Genomic DNA, 22,724 nt, shown 5'->3' on the forward strand with positions numbered 1-22,724 from the left:
AAGTATTAAAATTATGTAAAAAGAGAAAACTGGGATTTTCATAATTGTATATATTTATTGGCAAGCAAATAAAAAATTTCCAAGGTTTCAATGGGGTGCTTTTCTTAAAATATAATAAGCATATCGGTTCAGTTAAACTGTATTTTAAAGAAAGAAAAAATAATCTGAGGTTACCATTACAATTACTTTAGAAAATAGCTGTTTTTAACTAATCAGTGATAGTATATTAGTTTATCTATCTAGTCTACATCCTCTATATAATATAATTTGTACTCTTCCAATTATATTAATATTATAAATCAAAGACACCCTATGAAATCCCTTCCCTTGAGTATGGACAGGACTTGTGAATATGATGGGATATCACTCCTGTGACTAGGTCACATTATAGAGCAAAGATGAAGGGACTCCAAAGATGTACTGAAGGTCCCTAATCTGCTGACTTTCTGTTAATCAAAAGAGAGATTATCCTGGAGGGGAGGAGCTGACTCATCAGGTGAGCCTTTTAAAGGAGGGTCTAGATATCTGAGACAGAGGTCAGCGAGACACATACACTGGAAGCAGACAAGATGCTCTGCTGTTGTGGAGTGGACCAGGGAAGGGATGGCAAGCAGCCTCTAGCTGAGGGCCTCAATCAGACCCACAACCATGAGAAACTGAATTCTGCCAATAACCAGTAAGTTTGCAAGAGGACCCTGTGCTGCAGGTGAGACTGTAATCTGGTTGACACCTAGACTGAAGCCTTGTTAGACCATGAGCATAGGACTAAATGAAGCTAAGCTGTGTCTACACTCCTGAGCCATAAAAACTGGGAGATAATAAATGCTTTAAAATCACTAAATTTGTTTGCTACACAGCAATAGAAAACTAATTAACAAACAAAGCTTAAATGAAACTTTCATTACATCAGATACTTATTTCTTGGATTCCTTGGGGAGAATAATTAAGATATTAACTAAATATGTTTTTTAAAAGTAAAGAGAATGAAAGATCTTAGTCTAATTCCTCCCACTCTTCTGGATCTATTCTCTAAGACCCTGCTCAAATATCACCTCCAGAAGAAGCCTGTTCTCACACCTCAGTAAGAATTTCTTCTTCTCTGGACACCAGTGATACTTAGTTTATATCTTATACTACAGTCAATTAATGGGTGTGATTCTACTACATTTTGGTCTATTTGTGATATCTAATCCATTTCTACACCTTATCAAGGTCTCAAGCCTTGAATACAATAGAACAATCAACTTGTTATATACTATTTTCCTCTTGAAAATAAATATAAAACATTCAAATACAAATATTAAATACTAATTTACTAGTTTATATTCTTGGTTTTATGACAAGGAAAATATAAGAATTGCACTAATGAAATAACACAATCTATCTGAAGAATTCCTAGTGAGAAGTTAAAAAATATTTCTATAAAAATATGTAAAACAATTTTAAGTTTGAACTAAATGAATCTACTTTTTAGTTCTTAACTAAGATATAGCATACATGAATGAATCTTTAAGTGTTTCAATCTCCACACTGGCACATGGAGGCAGGCACAACTGACTGGAGTGGAGAGATCTTTGTAATCATATACAAATTCGATTATTTAAAGCAAAAAATACTTCCATACACATATGCTTTGATTTTTATGTCTACATATAAATGGCTACCTTAAAAACTACTATGATTTATCTTTGTTTTTTGTAATCCAAGTAGCAGAAGATATTTTAAGTGCATAATTACAGATATAAAGATACTATCTCATCACTTTCTGTACCTTTAATGTGTATATATCTATTGCCTACACATGAAAGATGTACCTATGTTTTCCTAATAGGTTGACAGATGCTTTCAAAATTCAGAAATTGCTATTTTAAAGCTAGAAAAATCCCTTTGTACTGTATTATTTTTCTTACATTTTTCTAGATTTTTCATCAATAATAAATTCAGCAAGTATTTCCTGAATGCCTACTATGTTCAAGCCATTTTGGCTAAGTGGCTTGTAAATATGGTTATTTCTTTCTTGTAAAAATAAAAATGTATATGAACATAGTTTCCTTTGTATTTGTAGGTCATAAAAAAGACCACTCTCATTTACATTTGTACAGAAAAGTAGACAAATTATTAAGTAAAATTAAGGTATATGTAAGTTTTATTAATTAGTGTTGTTTATAAATATTGATGATGATGATAAATTATTTTACGGTTTTAGAGCAGAGGTCTTTTTTCCTTTCTTTGCCAAAAGCCAGATAGTAAATATTTTATGTTTGTAGGCCATACAATCTCTGTAGCAAGTACTTAACTCTGCCTCCTCAACTCTGCCTCCTAGTGCATAACCAGCCATAGCATGTAAACAAATGGGCATGGCTCTATTCCAAAACTTTATTTACAAAAACAGGTGGCAGGCTGGATTTGATCTCCAGGCCATGGTTTGCCAACCCATGCTTTAGAAAACTGCTATTGAATGGGTTCAGAATACGCCACCCAAAATATGCCATTGACTACTCTGGACTGAAGGTGCTTGAGAAACAGCATATGAGGGGAGGGGGTTCTTTGGCCTCTACCTTTCTATCTAAAAATAGATCATAAAATTTCCTATGAGAAAGGTGCCTCTGCTGTCCCATGAGGAGAAGCGAACATTCCTTTGTGTGTGTGTGTGTGTGTATGTACCAAATAGTTATTACTAATTAAAATTATGATTAATGAAAATATTAAGACAAATATTTATTATTATTATTCAACATATGTGCACAAACCTAAGGGCTAACATGTAACTAAAATGCAGGGTCCCTCAGTTGAAAAGTTCCATGTACTGGGGTCTCAGGACCAGATGGATGGCTGTGGTGGCCCCTCCCATGCCCTGGGCCACACCTGCCTCACTGCTCCTACCTACTTCGTTTTATGTGATACTGAGGGTCCCTGCTGGACCTCCTTTGGGAGGACATCAAAAGGCCTGTCTGCCCTGCCAGCCCTCCAGTGTTATAGTCTCGTATCTGCAATCATGTCCCTTTGTGATCGCGTGTGTTCCCATACCCACAAAACTTGGCCTTAGCAAAGATCACCACTTGTGTCACACTCCTCATCTCCTCCTGCACCCACTGAGAAGAACATCACCCTGCTCCTCACCCCTCCCCAGACCCCGGAGAAGGGAATTATGTGGCTGGCGAGTTTGGAAAAATGAACTGGGCAGGTTCCATGCACCTCCTTCTGGGTTCTCGCTCAGAGCCAGCCTGGCTGTGGAAAAGTGTCTTAGGGCTGCTCTCAGAGGAGCGTGAAAGCAGCATGAACATACAGAGGAGGCCAGCTATCGCCCTCTGGCGACTTGGTGAAAATGCCTGTCTACTGCAAGGATGGCTCTTGCGATCTGCCTTCCCCTCGCTTCCATCCTTCACTCAATTTGGAACTGAAGCAGGGGGAGCATATTAAACTGTAAACCTCTAAGCCCTAATACCTGAATCATATCAGCTCCCTCATCCGATCTCGCTGTTTTCTCCATTCCAGCCAATGAGAAGTTGTCAGCTGTCTCACATGCCTGTCTTATCTCACACTGGACCCTCATGACTTCAGCCTCTTCCCATTAAATGGAAGAAACTGAGCTGAGGAGTCCTCATTTGACCGTTCAATTTGGGAATTAGGAGCTCTATACAAAGATAAAGTTGACAGTCCCTGCTCTCACCGAGCATACACTGGGAGCTGTATTTCCAGCAATGGAAGTGAGACGTACTGAACCATCCTCGCCCTGTCACGCTGGCTCTCGCAGTGAGCAGCCAGCCAGCCTGAACAGTGCAATCTCAGGCTGCGGAAAAGAAAGACTAACACACAAGCAGGTGACTCCCACAGCCCCGGTGTCCTGAGCTCAGCACTACAACAGCATGAGCAAATCATTTCAGGCCAAACAGTTAGCAAAAGGAGTGGCTGTTACCTAGGAGAAGGCTGTCGTGAGCTGGCGACTGGGCCTCCAATCCCAGCTTCTCTGCGTGTATGTGCCTGGTTTCAGGTATGTTATTTCACCGCTCGGCTACCTCAGCTTCTCTTTTGGGAAAGGAGAATTATAGTATCCGTCCCACAGGTTTGATATAGGGTTAAATGAATTAATGCTTGTAAACATTTAACGGTGCCAAGTGTATAATAAACATTCAATAAGTACTGGCTTTCACTGAGTTGAAATACGATGCTACCTATGAACGTAAGCTTCGGGTAAGACTCCATTTGGTCATCTGGTTTTCTCATAGCAGCCTAATGTGGCTCTATCCACAGGAGCTTGGCAGAGCCCCTTTCGAGGGTAGTAATGTGTTCAGCCTCATTCATTCTAATCTAAATAACTATGGACATTTAACATATGCCCTTTTTTTAACTTATTAATCATTAACATACTGTAGAACTAGCGCTTTAGAAACAGGCTAGGGAAAACTCAGAGTTAAGTGAATGTAAATCCTGTGGCCACAAATAGAAATATGAATTTAAATTGTATAGTAGAAATATTATATATAAAAGAAATTGAACTCCTGGAATCTAAAGAACAAAATAAATAAACAAAATAGAAACAGACCTATAGATACAGAGAACAGACTGATGGTTGGCAGAGGAGAGGGGACATTGGACGGGAGGGTGAAAAACATGAAGGGATTAGGAAGTACTAATTGGTAGCTACAAAATAGTCACAAGGACGTGGAGTACAGAATGGGGGATATGGTCAATAATACTATATAATAACTATGCATGGTGTCAGGTGGGTACTGGAAATATCAAGGGGGAACACTTTGTGAAGTGCATGACTGTCTCAACACTATGCCATACACCTGAAACTAATACAAAATAGTGCTAAATGTAAAATGTGATTGAAAAATAAAATTAAAAATAAATACAATAAACAGGTAAAAATTTAAAAACAGAAATTGAGTGTTTTTTGTGCAAAGATTCCTTTTACAGTGGTTTTCGAAGGTCTCCGTTGATGAACATTTCGGGTTACGAACTCCGTAAACCTGGAAGTAAATGCTTCGGGTTTCGAACAGGCCTCGGAAGTGGAACATGCCCCGCGGCTTCCGCTGAGGGCGAGATTCTGAAGCCCAGCTGGCGGCTGCTGATCCCTCAGTTTTAAAATGTTTCAGAACTCAAACAGTCTCTGGAATGGATCACATTCGGAAACCGAGGTACCACTGTACTTGCCATTTGTATCTTTGACATAAACATAATGAAACAGGTGCACACCCCAAAAATTTCTGATTATTGAAGTATACCACTAGTTGTATTCTTGTTAAATAAAATTTTCCATATGTATTCCCAATTTTACCAATCAGCTACATGGATCAATGGATTAGTCATTCAATAAAAATTAATGGTTACAGGGAGCAGTATAAGTATTGACCTATTCTCTCCTCCCATTAGTCAGTGATTCCTGTTGTTTCCTTACTTTAACTCATTCTCTGCCCCAATAATAAACTGTGCCCTTAAATACATTCCCCTAAATATGGAGGTGGGGGGTGTGAGAAGAGGAGCACAGAAAGAAGAAGAGAGGGAGTCAATATTTGTCAAGAACCAAAATATGGTTTAATCAGTGACAGCACTCTGAATCAGCCCTCTTCTACTTCTACACTGTCTTCTGTAGTTGAAGACAGCAAGGTAAGGTGCATAGTCTATTACAGTTAATATTTTATTTTATTTTTGGCAGAAACAGCCAAATAAGTTGTGCTAAGAAAGAAGTAAAATAAGAATTCTGAAAACATTTAAAAATCAACTGTTAAAATGTCAGTTAAATCTACTCTATTGTAAACTTTAACAGCTTTAGGAATAGTAGAGCTATTTAGTAGGGAAGAAAAAATTTAATTAGTGCTAACATTCCTATTCATAATTATTTCATTTCTCTCTAGCAATGTTATACATTTAATAACACTGCCTAAAAGTAAATATGTTTATTCCACAAGATTAAAATGTCTATTGGCACATTTTAAACTAGAAGTCTCTTAATCAAAATTAGGTAACATGAATATTATTCTGTTTTCACAAGGTATTAACCTTGGAGATGGAACAGGTTAATAAAAAAGATACAGAAACAAAATCAAACAATAAAATACTTTGATCAGAGACTGCTAAATATATCTGAATGTAGATCCAAGTAAGAATAATCTGTGAAAGAAATCTGTGCTTATCTAGAAGTTATTAGAAATTACAATTGAAATATACTGCACTAATTGCCCACCAAACATGATTTGCACAATAAAAGTTAATTCTGAATGTTAAAAATCTGTTACTAAAGGTCTAGATTCCTTTATTATAAAATATGACTTTTTTGAAATGCATCAGTTTTAAAGTGAATGATGAAATCTCAGCTCTTACTGGGAAGCACATTAAGGTAATTTCAGGTCAGTTTAGATGACAGATTAAATAACTCCTAGTTACACTATTTCAATCTGTTGTTAGTCAGTATGTAACTACTGCCAAGTATAAAGCATGAAGCTGAAGGGTACTACTTTAATATGTCTATATCTAAACAGCCAGTTTCTGGCTCCATTTGAAAAGGGATCTGCTTGGGCTTCATTTTCTTTTTTCCCCATGGTACTTCTAAAACTGCTTTGGTGGATCCCTGGGTTTAACTGCTGTCAAGTTTATCACAGTAGGCATAGAATAAAGACAGCCAATTGATAAAAGCAACTGTGCATTTCCCTCACTTTTTTTCTTTAACTAAAATGGTAACTTACTTTACTGCACTATAAGTTAAAACCTTCCTGCGACAAGCACAGGATGCATTGGGAACGAGTGATCTGGTTCTATTTTCTTCACTGTATAATGAACTTTTTCTTCCTTTTACAGATTCTCTATCTTAAAAATAGGCATAAGTATATAGCTAGGAAATTAGCCAAGGGACACATCACTTTTCCTTTCCAGGACCTGGAAAAAGGACTATCTCTTCACTTCCAGTACTGTTTGTCTCAGTCCCCAGAAACTCAGCATTTCTTCAAACACAACAATCTTCTACCAAAGCATACTTCTGTCCCTAATATTATGGTCTACACTTAACCCTTAAGACAAATATAGTTAGAAAATCTAAGAATACATCAGAAACTATGTGATATGCTTCGATATAATGGAATATAGAAAATGAAAACATCCTTTATACTGGGCACATTTACAAAATTACAATGAATTTTAAAAGACCAAAGACTCAATTTAGAACTGTCATCATGATTATATCATGGTATATGTTATTAACATAAAATTCATTATAAATTAAATTAACAAGTCTTTATTATTTATACAAAATATATTTTTAAAAAGAAAAATTTTATGTATTTTCAAAGCTGTACCAAAAACTTTTCTGAGCTCTTTTGTCTTAGTAACTAAGATGATAAAGCTGTAATACAAAGGGAGTAAAGTTAATTACTACCAAGATTTTAATATTCAAACCAAGACAATGGGTCAAATGTCTAATATTCCTTAGGGATGTTTTCTTTCTAAATGTAATGAACTCTAAATTACTCTGACTTGTGAAAGAAATGTGTATTTGTCTAGTTGTTTTTAATTACTGATTATTTACTTTAGTCATGTGTAGCTAATCCTCAAGTATTCAAGGTCCACTCATATAAATTAGAGATCATCAGGGCTCTCTGACACTTATTTTTCTTACAACTTTGTACAAATCACAATCTGCCCCCAGTGGTGGAGAGGAGACAAAGAATTAGTTACAGGCAAAAGGTGAATGTGAGTTATGTTCCAAATGTGCTATTTATCACCAATTTTATGGAAATCAGAAAATATAATTCTGAATCATGTTATATTAGAAGATTATCAGAATAGTTCATAAAAACCTATAAATCCTTACTGTTGCTGAACTATCTGAACTAAATATGGATCCTCAGATTAGGTGAGCACATAGAAGAAACTTTCTCTTGATTCAAATGAGTCAACTACTGGTAAAATTTTAAATAACCAAAGCTAACCCTTAGCACCCACCTCTGTCCCTTTTTGTGCTCATATCCCTTCAGATCTCTACCATGTCTCAAGCCCTCGTGGGAGAGCCAAGGACAGTGGAGTGGAGAAGAAAAGCAAGAATACAATTGTAAAGAGGTTGGTTTACCAACCTGTCCTTAGGACAGATTCTAAATAAATGGACACTCATGTGCTTAATATTGAACCAAAATACGGTTTCAATTAAACATAACATGCATTAAACATAACATCTGCTGACACCTCATTCATCAAACTCCCTGGGGACCAGTTCCTTCATAAAAACTGTACAATGTTATACGAGGAACTATAGCATAGCAGTTAGGAGGGACTCTGAACTCAGACCTACATCCTAATTCTGGCTTTGCCACTTACAAGATGGAAGATCTGAGGCAAGTTACTTAACCCCTCTGAACCTCAACTTATCCATGCATAAAATGAGTGACAACTTTTTCAATGGTACTAATTATTTCTGATGATGATTATGATTAACTGTGAAGTATGATCTTTTGTACCTGTTTACAGGTACGAAACCAATACAAAAAAATGTAGATGAATTTCAAAACATTTAAGAAACAGAATATAAAGGAACTGAAAACCAATTATATATGAATATTGTGAGAGGGAGAGGAAGGGATGAAAAGAACAAAGGAGAAAAGAAGGGAGGGAAGGAGAAAGGTGAAGAAGGGAGGAGAGACAGGGAAAGAAAAAAAAGTCCAAGAATCTGAACCAGTATTATTAAGCATAAAGTGGCATTAAGATGTAAAACATAATAATAGAAGATTCACTCAGGAAAGGGTTAAATTCTGCTTTAGACAATGTGGTAAGGTCCAAGTGGAGCTGCCTTGCAGGCAATTAAATATTGTTCTGCAACCCAGGAGGGAGAGGAGAATATCTGGGGGTCACTGGAGTGTAAGCGACCACTGAAAACCATTATGGTAGATTCAGCGCCAGGGAGTGCACGCTCAGCAGCAGTCTGCAAGAGACAGAATCCGAAGAACAGGCCTAGGAGAAGACCAGCAAGCTTGTCAAGGGAAGAAATCGGAGAGACAGGAGTAAAACCAGTACACAGTGATGGTCCAAGAAGAAAAGAGTTTTCAGAGCAATCAATTAGCAGAGTTCAAAACCACAAAGAAGTCAAAGACTGGGATGATATGAAAGTCGGGAAATTCCATAGACTTGGAAAGAACAGTTAGAGTGGTGGCTGGGATACAGACTATGCTAAAGTACACTGAGAAAAGAGTGAGGGAACGAAGAAAGCTAGTTTACTTGTTTTTATTGTGGTAAAATATATATAACATAAGTTTTACCATATTAATCATGTTTAAGTGTACAGTTTGGTGTCTACATTCACACTAGTGTGCAACCATCACCACCATCCACCTGCAGAACGTGGTCTCATCCCAAACTGAGACCGCACCCATGAAACAACTCCCAGTCCCTCCTCCCTCAGCGCCCGACACTCACTACCCTATGTGCTGTGTCTATGAATTTGACTATTCTTGGTGGAATCATATCATATTTACACTTTTGTGTTTGGCTAACTTCACTTAGCTTAACACCTTTAAAGTTCATGCCCATGTCAGCATTTCCTCCCTTTTAAGGCTGAGTAATATACTCAATGTTCGTGCCACATTCTGCTTATCCACTTATTCACTGATGGGCGTCTGGGTCATTTCTACCTTTTGGGTATTGTGACTAGCTCTGTTGCAAGCACTGGGAGACAAATACCTGTTTGAATCCCTGCTTATAATTCCTTTGAGTATGTACTCAGAAATGGAATTGCTGGATCATATATTAACTGTTTTAATTTTTCGAGGAATCACCATACAGTCCTCCATAGTGGCTATACCATTCCACACTTCCACTAGCAGTGCACAGGGTTCCAATTTCGCCACATCCTCAGCAACACTCATTTTCTGTTTTTGTTGTTGTTGTTTTGTTAACAGCCATCCTAATAAATGTGAAAGGGTGTCTTCATTGTGATTCTGATTTGCATTTCCCTACTGATATGTAAAGCTGAGTATCTTTTCATGGGCGTACTGGCCATCTGTATAGCTTCTTTAGAGAAATGTCTACTGAGTCCTTTGCTCAAATAACTGGGCTGCTTTTCTGGTGCTAAGCTAGTTTATTTTTAAAATATCAACAAGAGAAAGGAGAAAGAGTGAAGCTGGAAGAGAAAGCAGGATTGAGGAAGACTTTTTTAAGCTCTAAAGACACCTAAGTCAGTGGTAGAGAGTGCAAAGACAAGAGGAAAAGCGTAACTGATGGAGCAAGGTTCCCGGCTGTAAAAGCAAGGTTATCTCTGATACAACTCACACGCTTCTCCCTTTGAGATGGACAGAAAATATAAAGCCTCGTAAATATACAAATAAGTCTGAAGGTACATCAAAAGTATATTAAAGGTGTTTTTGTCTAATCACCTCAAGTTTCTCCAGACTTAGGAGGCTAAGTCATAAGCTGAGCATTAAAGGGGATACAAGTGGAGGCATAAAAACTGTAGCAAATATGTGGCACAGCTGCTATGGAAAACTGGAGACCCTAACTAGACATATCCAGCAGCATTGGACCCAGATGAAGCTGTCACTGTCTTCACTGCTGTTACTGTTACCACTGTCATCATTGTATTTCCAATGTATGACTTGCAAAAGAAAGACTAAGATTTGCCCCAAATCCGTCATTAAATGGTGAAGTTTGGATTCAGTTCCAGTACACTGTATTACATTATGCTATTTCCTAAGAAATGCTGTAATGAACATAACAGTTTTAAACATAAACCTTTCTGTCCTAATCTAATCCCTTCTTCTGAATAAAATCCTAGAGGTAGAATTACTATCATTATTTATAAACACACACACTAACAAACTACTGTTAGGAAAGGCTGAACTGACTTACATTCCCATCAGCAATTTATGAGCATCTCACTGTCTCTTCACAAACATCAGCTATTTTTACCTTTTAAATCTTTAAAATTTGGTGAAAACTAGTATCTGTTTTTATTTTAGAATACTTAATGACTAGTAAGGCTCACTCGCACCTTTCATTTCTACTAGAGAAATTTAATATATCAGAAACTATGATAACAAATTTATAGATGGACAAGATTTTTCAAACTTACAAAAAGCTGATTAAATAGTATTGAAATATTGATCACTATTTTCAAACAGCTTCACAGTTTCATTTATTCCTTAAAAAGTGACATTTTTTAAAGTGACTGTCAGAAGGTATAGTATGATAGCTGAGATTAATTTATATGAATTTAAAACCATAGCCCAGTTGATAGTAAAAGAATAGTATATGGCCTTTAAGTAGTTTAATTTTAATTACTTGCCTTATAATTTGAATGAAAATAAATGAACAGTAATACCATTTTTCACTAGACTTCAGTTTTAAAGATGCTATAATTAGGGAAAGCTTTATAACGTTTTAAAGCAATCATAGTCCCTAGGCAGGGGAGTGATATTATCAATATCTGGAAACCCATCAAAAGGATTCAGCAACCTTTTGATGAGTTTCCAGATATCGATTATTCAATAGGAACATTTTAAAAAGGTGTCAGATATTTTCTACTTGATAGACATTTCAGTCAACCTTTAGCTGTAATAGGCCTTACTGGAATAGAAAAACATTAAAATGCCAAAATAGCTACAGTAAAACAATGCAAAGAGTTACTATAAACAAGGACAGAACTGAAAAAATTATCCCAATCCATGTGCACAGCTAAAATTGCAGTGTCCCAAACAACAATTCAGAATGTAGAAAAGTGAGAAGACAGTCTCAATTACAAAGGGTCCCGACTTAACTTACAATTTTTTGACTTTACAATGGGATGAAAGCGATAGTTAGCATTCAGTAGAAACCATACTTCAAATTTTGAATTTTGATCTTTTCCCAGGCTACCCATATGTGGTACAATACTCTCTCATGCTGCTGGGCAGCAGTAGTGAGATGATTTTGTCCAAACATAGACTAATGTTCAGTGTTCTTAGCATGTTTATGGTAGGTGAGGCTAAACTAGGTTTGGTAGGTTAGGTGTATTAAATGAATTTTTGATTTAATGATATTTTCAACTTAGGATGGGTTGATGGGGAAAAACACCACCGTAAGTCAAGGAACATCTGCATACTTATTTTTAAATGTCACAATTATAATATTAAGAGACTGGACTACTCAAATAAAGGTTCTGTGGGCACACACTGCAAACAGTTACCAGCAGTGGTCCTCGGCGTGAGGTAGTACTGCCTCCAGGGGAGGGAGGAGTTCAGAAAAGGTGAGGGAATTGTGTGGTATCACAATGACTGAGGCTGCCAATGGCAACCAGTGTATGAAAGGACCAGAGACACTAAACATCCTGAAATACACTGACCAGTCCTGCACAATAAAAGAACTGCCCCGCTCAAATGCCAAAAGTACCCCCAAAGAGAAACAATGTACATACCAGGAAACAATATGGAATAGTCATACTAAAAAAAAAATTCTCTAGGATTAAAAAGGTATAGCAATGCATAGATGAAACTACATTTTGCAAGATAACCTTCTATATTTAAACCAGAGCCTGATGGGAAGCTCGCCAGTACTTCTCTGCAATAAACTTTCCTTGTCTTTGTCTTTTTGTCCCACCTTTTGAGAGATTTCCTCAATTTTGCCTTCAAAACTTTCTACTGAAATTTTTATTTCTACTTTTATAGCTTTAATTTCTAAGAGGTCTTCCTTGTTTTCTCAATATTCCTTTTTTTTGTATAGTATCCTGTTTCATAAATAAAATGTTTTCTCACTTCTTTCTGAGGTGGTGGTGGTGGTGGTGGTGATGATGATGTTTTCTTCTGTTCCTGGCATTATCTGTATTTGTTAATTTGAATTTTTCCATTTATTTATTTTGATCTTTATTTTTCACAATGAAGACATTCCCTAAAAGTCTGACCCTTGGTTGTATCTTCATAATTAAGAGGGGGAAAAACACTAATCAGAAGATTTTTATGCATTATCAGCAGCACTTATCAACTACTGGGCTTCCTAGTAGACTGAGACTTGGCAATTAAACTAGGGCCTTGCAAATGTCAAAATGTGCACTATTTTTCTATTAGGCTAGTAATTTCAGGGAGGATTCTCCAATTGTCTGCTTGATAGTCTGTCAGCCTGGATGCCAATGTTCTAAGAGCGAAACAGGAGGACAACACGGAGTACCTCGTTGCACACAACCTTTGAGATGCCTGGTGCCTGCTTTTCCAGGATTGCACAGTAAAAACTGGCATGTTCTTACAGGTCTCCCCCATGATGGAAGTTAGGGTTCAGCTCTTCCACTCTGCTAAGTTGGTTACCATTTGTTCAACTGCTTTTCTTCTAATTTTTGTTGCCTCTCATCTGCTATTGTCTCCTCTTCCATTTTCTCTTTTGGGGTTTATGTATTTTTATGTCTTCATGCTCATTTTAGCGGGGTTCTTCAGGAAGGAGAACATGTGTGTTCGGTCAGCTATGTTAAATAGATCATTAACATATTTTCATATTTTGGTACAAATTACCATATTGTCTGTCCTCAATTTGTACAATTACACGCCTCTCTAGTAGTGGGTGTGCTTTCTCATTACTAAGTATTATTATTACTTTTCATACCTTTGCTAATCTAACAGATTTTTTCAAATGGTACTTTATGGTCAAAATGAACAATTCTTAGATTGTTAATAAACAGTTAACATGTTTTCATTAGCTTATTAGCCATATTTGTTTTAAATTTTAAGGCATGTCTGTGTAAGTTCTTTGCTCCTTTCTACTGGAGTGTTAGGTTTTCTCCTAATCATTCTGTGAAACCTCTTTGTATATAAAGATGTTAATTCTGTGAGAAAAACATTATTCCACTTTATATTTGCCTTTTCATTTTGATGCACAGAAGTTTTACATTTTTTACAAAGTCAAATATATCAATTTTCCTTTTTCATTTCTGCTATTATTTTCATGCTTAGAAAGTCCTTACACACAAATGTTTACCAATTTACTTATTTGTTTTGGTATTTTCCATCGCTCTATAATCCATTTAGAATTTATATTTTCTATGTGTTATAAAGCAAGAGTCTAATCTTTTGCCCCCAAATACTTCCAACATCACTTATTGAATAATCCCTTAATTTCTCACTGACTGTGATGTGACTTTTATCATTGATATGATCCACATACATACGGGGTTTCTAGGCTAGCTCGGTGATCTATTCTATCCATTCTGCTCAAATCCACTCTGCACTTAAGACCTACCTACATTTTTTTTATCAGTGCCACTTTGTATATCTAAAGAGTTCAGGTCGAAATATTTTAATGTCTGCCAGGGCTAACTAAATTTTATTCTTGACACAAAATTTTAAAAAAATAAAACACAGGCCTAACTAGATGAGACCCAAAAAAAGTGTTATGTTAATAACTGCTAAATTATACATATTTATTAACTACTGACCTTTTCTTTTTGCAGTACATTTCTAAAATATTTTACTTCAAAGGAAGTTTAAGAAATATCTGTACTTGAGACTACTAATATATATTCCTAACTACATACAAATTTCTCTTAATTCCCTAGTTGTCATTATTTCATAATTCAATAAACCCTACATGGTGCTAATCAACTTTTTATGTTTACAAGTTAAAGTGAAATTAATCTAAGTCTTCAACAAAATTATCAGAACCATGCACATCCAATTCTTTATACAAAACAATAATAATACCAAGTTTCTATTAAAGTGCCATAGTTTACTCACATATTTCAAATATTAATCCTAAATTTAAGCTATTTTTAAAAGTGGTTTAATTTTAAAATTAACACCTGCAACATAAATGTAAAATCACTTATAAGGAAAAATTTCCAACTTCTCTCTACACCTGTCTCAGTAAGATAGCTCTGCCTTCCTAGTAAACAGATTAAAATTTTTAAAAATAATCACCTTTAAGAGAAATTAACATAAACGTACTAGGTTAACCAAACTACTTTCTCTGTATGTACTTTTCTATTTCTTTATAATATTCTATGTCCTAACAAACTTCATAAATCTTTAAAAGGATTCACTGTACTTTCATATGTAGTAACTCCCCTTACATCAGTAATTGCATATTACGCTTTCCCATGATTTATACTTTATTTTATTGTAGGACTACTAGATTGCCTAAATTGTTAATATAATTAATCTTACAATTTGCATACCTACTCAGAAATGTTTAATAAATACTACCATTGAATTTACTACCTATGAAGGAAACTGAGTATCATAAATAGGTTTGTCAACCTATGTAACCTTTGTCAAGTTCTCTGTAACCTCTAGAGATCGCTTAATTCTCTTTGCTTTTTAACATGTCAAAGACCCCTAAATTCAACAATCTGTGATCACCATAATTATCCAGTATGTAGTGGACGCTGCATTTAATTCACTTTCCAATGAACATACTAACAAAGTTCACCAACATTTGGGAAGAATTCATATAACTTTAGCTTACAGAAATGAAAGAAAAGGAAATACAGAGGAATGGGGCGAGAAAGAAAAGTAAGAAAGTCAGAAAAGGGAGAAAATAGAGGAGAGAATGACAACAAACGAGGAGCTGGTCTTTTCCATTCCCTACTCTGTTCTCTCCCTCTAACGCCGCTCACGCTGTGCGGCCATGGGGAGAGATGAACTGCTAAGTATTAACAGAGGTGCTCTGCACACCAGTTAACTCCGTGATTACAGAAGAGATAGATGCTGATCCAAAACCACACGGTATAGCAGTAGATCTAAGTAGAGACACACCTTGAGTATCTCAGTGCCATGAAGCCACATCACCTACCTACCCGTTACCTAAGCCGCAATTCTATGATCCCAAGAAGCAATGGAAGAGGGAGAAAATCCTGGGTATGAGTAACTTAATTAAATGTTCTACCGTTAGCCAAAAATAGGAGGAGGGGAATGAGGTTGGTTGATATAAAAATAAATCCAACTGTTAAGAAAATAAAGAAAGACATATTTGCTCTACTGAATTGTGGCTTCTGAAAATCAGACACACTATGTCAACTGTGCTGAGAGGGATTTATATTGTTTCCAATTTATTGTGGCCACAAGTAATACTGATATAAGTATCATTGTACTAAGATTCTTATATATTAGTTATTTTATTTATACATGAGTATGCTAGATACTCATGAATGGAACCACTGAGTTGAAGGATACATATATTAAATATTGAAGAGATGTTGCAAGATGGCTTCTAAGAAGGTAAAAATAAATCAGACACCTACCAACCAGGTATGCAAGTGTCTATCTGTCCCTAGCATCTCTGCAAGAAATTGATGATTTTTAACTTTAAAAATATCTTCACTGAGATATAATTCATATATCATAAAATTTACGCTTTCAGTGTACAACTCAATGGTTTTAGTATATTTAGTATATTGCACAGAGCTATGCAATGATCAACATTATCTAGGTTTAGAACATTTCTATCACTCCAAAAAACAGAAACCCTGTATCCATTTAGAAGTCAGTTCCATTCCTCCATTCATCTAAGTCCTAGGCAACCACTAATCTACTTTTTGTGTCTATAGTTTTGTCTATTTTGGACATTTCATATAACAGGAACCATACAATATGTGGTCTTTTGACTGGCTTCTTTTATTTAATATAACTGTTTTCAAGGTTCATACATGTTGTAGCAGGTATCAGTACTTCATTCCTTTTTATCACCAAATAATATTCCACTGTATGGATATACTATATTTTATTTTACCGTTCATCAGCTGATGACATTTGGGTTGTTTCCAACGATTTGCTATTGAATAATATTGCTATGATCGTGCATGTACGGGTTTTTGTGTGGATGCATGTTTTTATATACCTAAGTTGGAATCACTAGGTCATGTGGAAACTTTATGTTCAACCTTTTGAGAAATTGCCAAACTGTTCACAAAGTGTAATTTTAATTTTTGCCATACCAATGGGCATAAAATAATTTCACTGAATCTGTAATATTCACTTCCTTACTGATACTGAGGCTCTTTTCTTTATTCATCGGCCATTTAGTTTGTTTTCTCTGAACTGCTTTTCATCTCTTTCATTTTTTCCTACTAAGTTGTTTTGTATGCCTTTTAACTTCCAAGAGTTCTCTATATATTTTAAATAGTAACCAATTTACTGTTGTCTTCTTTGTAAACATTTTGTTTTGATTCTAATATTAGTCTTTTAATGTTGTTGTATCTTATGTCATATAAAATATTCCATTTTTATAGAGCTAAACCTATTTTCTTGGCTTTTGTGTTCACTAAGGTCTTCCCCACTTCCAGATTATAAACTCAGTTGCCTAACTTTTCTTCTACATTTTTATTTATTTATTTTACTTTAAGTTTTTAATCTATTTTTTAGTATACACATACACCAAGGGTCACTATATATGTAAAATGTATTTACTGTGAATTATAATAAAGAATACTTGAAATCCACTTTCCTACTGTGTTCCATTATAGTGTCTGTGTTCTGATATCTGGTCGGACAGGCGCATCTCTCTTTTATACACTTTCTTTGGCTATTATTGGATATTTGTTCTTCCACGTGAACTATGTGGTCATTTTCTCACTAACATTAAAACAAACAAACAAACAAAAACACTTGCTTCCATTCTAATTAAATGGCCAATATGAGAAAAAATTATACTTTTATGATATTAGGTTCCCTACACCATCAAATAATTTGGTATATATTTCTGTTTATAAAACATAGGATATTTCCATGATTATTATGTAAGTTCTGTGGTTTACTTGTCAAATTTACCCCTAAGTATTTTATAGTTCTTTTGGTTGTTGTGTAAGAAAATGTTTCCCATTTCCATTCTGTGCGCTTACTGCAAATATAGAGAAGCTATCACTTTTACTTATCTTAAATCTGGCTATCTCACCAGATTCTTTTATTAATTCTATTGTTTATAACTTGAGTCTCATGGGTTTTCTAGATGTACAACAACATTTGCTAGGACCCCTAAAAATGGTAAATAATTTGGCAGTATAAAATAGCAATACAAAGAATCTTGTCTAACTCCTGATAATAAAATGCAATCTAACACACACAAGATATTAATTACTCAATTGACTAAGACCCATTCCTCTCCTAGTACTCAAGTTGTTCCTCTTGTTACAGCCCCTGTCCCTGTTCCTCCTTTCCTGCAGCTTCTAAACTGCTACCAGAGAAAGGCCCTGGCTTCTGGCTTCTAACTTCTGGGTAGTAGGGAAAAGAGGTGCTCCTGACTCTCAGTGTACCATTAAAAATACATATCAATTCATTCAGATATGTGCACACACAGTACAAGGCAAGATGCTGAAAGGAGTATCAAGAAATCAAGAATGTCTAGAAAGACAATCAAATAGGAGATATAAGACGTGAATATATAACATTATTTCAAATAGAAATGACACATGCTCCAAAACAGGCACAAATAAAGCATATGTCAAGATTAGAGGAAAAACAGTTATTTACAGTATAAAAATAGTTACAGGTGGAGTTTAGATATATATACTATAATACTATAATTTAGATATATTAAAGATTAAAGCCTGGCCGGGTGTGGTTGAGCATTAACCTAGGATCCAGGAGATCTCGGTTTGACTCCCAGTCAGGGCACATGCCCGGGTTGTGGGCTCGATCCCCAGTAGGGGGCGTGCAGAAGGCAGCCCATCAATGACTCTCTCATCACTGATGTTTCTCTCTCTCTCCCTCTCCCTTCCTCTCTCTGAAATCAATAAAAATATATATATTTTTAATAAAATTAAAAAGCTTTTGTGGGATTGGCTAACCCTAATTATCACGTGTTTAGGGGGAAAAATTGCTTTCAAATAATCCACCTATAAATGAATTTCTAGCAACATAATTCAAGTTTCTTAAAGACTACTTGGACAGACATGGTAACAGTCCCAAAATTGCAGTACTGTCAGTAGAGGGAAGTAACAAGAGAAACAGATAAGAACCTGGTTTAACAATGACCTTTCCTGATTACCCCTTGAGAACAGAATTAATTTTATTCAATAAAAATAAAAGAAAATGAATCCCTATCCTGCAAATTTCTTAAAAATCAAAATCTTATGAATTCAGGTACTACAGAATTATAATTATAATGTTCATAATTCAGTGCTTAAATTAAAACAGCTTTTATACTACCAAAAATATAATAAAAGTTTTCACCAAGGTCAAATATTTTCACCTTTGAATTCGCGGAGTTCATAACGGCAAAATGCAGCTGTTACGTAAAGCACAGTTTACTGACTCACTCCTGCTATAAGAAGGCGACTGACATGTCATCTGGTCGTCATCGTAAAGGTTAATTCTTATTTCCTGTTTCAGATGCTGTTCTTCTGGGCAGCATCTATTTACCTATTCTGAACTCACTCTTACTGTTAAGAACATATTGACTCGCTCCTGCTCTGCTGTTTAATGCATTTATGCTGAGAGTCAGGCATGAAGACAGAATTTTAAATGTGACATTTGCAGGCTGTTAGGTCACTTAGGCTCTGACAACACTGGGGAATTCCTGACATATAAACAGGACCTGATTACCAAGCACAGATAGGCTTCCCAAAGGGGCACATTTCTGATTACTATTTGTAATATCTCATAGAACTTTGATATTAAATTTTAATGTCAATGAAAAGATCTATATAGGCAACATTTTAAAGTACAAGTCTGTTTCTTTTAATAAGTTCAAACTGGCATATCTTCTAATCAACCTATCTCAGCTAAATAAAAATTATTGTGATTAACAAAGATATATGGAAAGACTCATAATAACAACATTCATTAAAATTCTGAGAAATTCTGATCTCCAAGGACTTTTAATATTTCCTATAATCTATAGATCCTGAAAATTTTGATATGTCTAAAGGCCATAACTCTTGTCAACAGACCATTTAAAAGTCTCAGATTCTAGCCCAGCAGGGCAGACTTTATATGCTGTCAAAATCACAGTACGAAATAGAAGTTTTAATACTTCTGTATTAAATACCACACTGCCTTTTCTAAGATTACAGTTATGTAGAAGGGATGATAAAGTCACTATAACTGGAAATGAAAAAACTGCCCACATGACATTTAAAATTACATTTCACAAGAGTTGATAATGGGGTGGGGTGGAAGAGTAGGGAAATACTGTTTTCTCATTTTACCTAGTCATAAAAATTACACCAAATTATAGTTTTCAACAAATATAATTTGGTGTAATTTACACCAAAAAATTACACCAAATTATACTTTTTCTTTTTCCTTGTCAGTAACAACTACTATATACAGTGGTTCAAATGAAAGTTTTCTAAAATTTAGTCTTATTGTTAATGCACAAAAGATAATTCTGATTTTGCCCTGTATTTCCTATAAGAATTCTGTTACACAGCAAGGAGCCTTTTAATACTGTGCTCTGAATGAGACTCCCAACTGTAATAGGTGGAGTCTAAACGGGGACAGGCGGCCGGGAAGGCCTCTCAGCTATCGCCATCAATTCTGAGAAACCGAACAAAGGCAATTACTTTGCAGAGATCAAAAATCGTGTTTCTTTAGAAAGAATAAACTGGAAGCAAACCTGGTGTATTATCTGGGCTACAGGAAGTTGCTCGGCATATCTCAGGGGCTCCACTAGTTCCTCATCCACCCAGTCCTCCTTATCCCTGGAAAAAAGGAATTAAAAAACACAAAGCGAAGGTAAGTACTATATCTAAAAACAGCAAATATTTAAATATGCCAAATATATACGGCTGTTTTTGAAATAATCAGTATTTATCAATAACCTATGAAAAACCACCTAATGGTAATTTTTAAATGATATAAGTGCATTCAGACTGCACTTAATTACTAAGTAATAAAATTAGCTAACATCACCTAATATTCTCAGGTCCTGCCTCTTACTCTAAGGCTTAAAAACGTCTAAGAGCTCCCTGTGGACAGGGTGTGCTTTTGATCAGAGGAAAGCTCTTCACAGCCCGTGCTCCAGCCATGCTCCAGCCCCATCGCCACAGTGCCTCCCTGCCCCAGCCCGCGGCTCCACCCGTACCCAGTCCAGCGGCCTGGCAGCTCCTCCACTCTGCTCTTCTCCACCGTTGCCTGTTCGGACCAAACACCAATTCCTTCTTTCAAATATAATAATTTGTTTAGACCCAGCTAGGTACATTTTGTATCTCCTTAAAGACAAAAACCATGTCTTATTCTTCTTTGTGGTATATCCAATGTTTACCACATAATATTCAATAAATGTTTGCTGAATGAAAATATGAAAAAAATAAAGATGATAATAACCCTATGAGAGGTTATTTTATATGGAAATATTTTAATATCTATATTTACAATAATATGCACAGTTGACATAATACATATCTAATACAGTATAAAATAGCAAAGTGTAGAATAGTAATAAAAATCTCCTCAAATGAAAAGAATTAGAAAAGATATTTTTTAAATTATTGATCCTTTTCAAAATTGCAAATAAACATATTTCGAAACAATAAGACCTCACATATTTAAAGTTCCTTTTACCTTTTTTCTCTATAAATTACATATCAACTTAAAAATTAAATTTTAAAAATTGAAACCTTGAATTATCTTGAAAAACAATCAAAGACGACTGGTCTAAGTCTCTAGGGCTGTAGTTAAATAATCTAATAATGAAAAATCTGGAATCTCTCCCAAGAACCACTTTGCTGTACATCTGACACTAACACAGAATAATACTGAATGTAAATTGTGATTAAAAAGTAAACTTAAAAAAACAAATGACAAAATTTCGCATATGATTTCAGAGCTTAAAGAGCCTCTTAGCTATGTAAAAGTCTGTGTGTTCCTGGCAGAATTAGCAAACAATTAATTTGGGAAACTCTGAAGAGTCTCACTGATGATGAAAAAAATTTGTCTCAAAACAATGTTTTATAGAAACAGTAAGTAGAATGGTGGCTGCCAGGGGCAAAGAAGGGGAGGGTGGGGAGTTACTGTCCAAGGTCAGTTTCATCACCGAAAGGGGAAGAAGTTCTGGAGGTGGATGGTGCTGACAGCTACAGGAGAATGTTAATGCCCATACGCCACTTAACGGCAAACCTAGAAGTGGTTAGAATGGTAAATTTCGTTATGTATATGTTATGTGCCCTCCTCAAATTTGTACTTTGAAGCCCTAATCTTGAACCCCTCCGATGTGACTACATTTGAAGAAAGGGTCTTTAAAGAGGTAATTAAGGTGAGAACAAGGTCATCAGGGTTGGGCCCTATCCAGTATGACAGTGTCCTTACAGGAAGAGACTAGACCACAGAGGCAGGGTAAAGGCCATCTGAAGACCCTGGGGGACCTGGCCATCTATAAATCAAGGAGAGAGGCCTCAGAAGAAACTTATACTGCCAACACCTTGACCTTGGACTTCTAGCCTCCAGAATTATGAGGAAATAAATTTCTGTTGTTTAAACTGCCCAGTCTGTAGTACTTTGTTACAAGGGCCCTCACAAACTAACACAGTATATTTTACCACAATTAAATAAAACATTCACTGACAAAAGGAAATATTATTTTAAAACATTTCACACTGTACATTTTAAAAGTCTATCTACAATTTTAGGTAAATAAAACACATACCAAGAAACAAAAGGAAAATAGATATATTGAGCATCATCAAAATTTGACACATTGTGCTTCAAAAGACATTAAGTAAAAAAAAACCCATAGAATGGAAATTTTTGCAAATCATATATCTGAAAAAGGATTTGTACCAAGCATATATAAATAACTATTGCTTGTTTCTTTTTTACTGTATGTCTGTGGCGGAGAAGAGTACAATGACT

At 35.5% G+C, this 22,724-nt stretch overlaps 1 protein-coding gene across 1 annotated transcript in view; it reads right to left on the minus strand.

Annotated features, from left to right (window-relative positions):
• The window catches only part of PIGK (phosphatidylinositol glycan anchor biosynthesis class K), a 75,716-nt gene that overhangs the window by 9,509 nt on the left and 43,483 nt on the right, over nt 1–22,724 (minus strand). The window contains exon 10 of the mRNA XM_016216789.2: nt 20,491–20,575. Coding sequence (XP_016072275.1) covers nt 20,491–20,575 — 85 coding nt within the window. The remainder of the gene's footprint in view (nt 1–20,490; nt 20,576–22,724) is intronic.

The sequence above is a fragment of the Miniopterus natalensis genome, chromosome 9, assembly GCF_054644295.1.
Source record: "Miniopterus natalensis isolate mMinNat1 chromosome 9, mMinNat1.hap1, whole genome shotgun sequence".
In the NCBI taxonomy this organism is placed as follows: Eukaryota; Metazoa; Chordata; class Mammalia; order Chiroptera; family Miniopteridae; genus Miniopterus; species Miniopterus natalensis.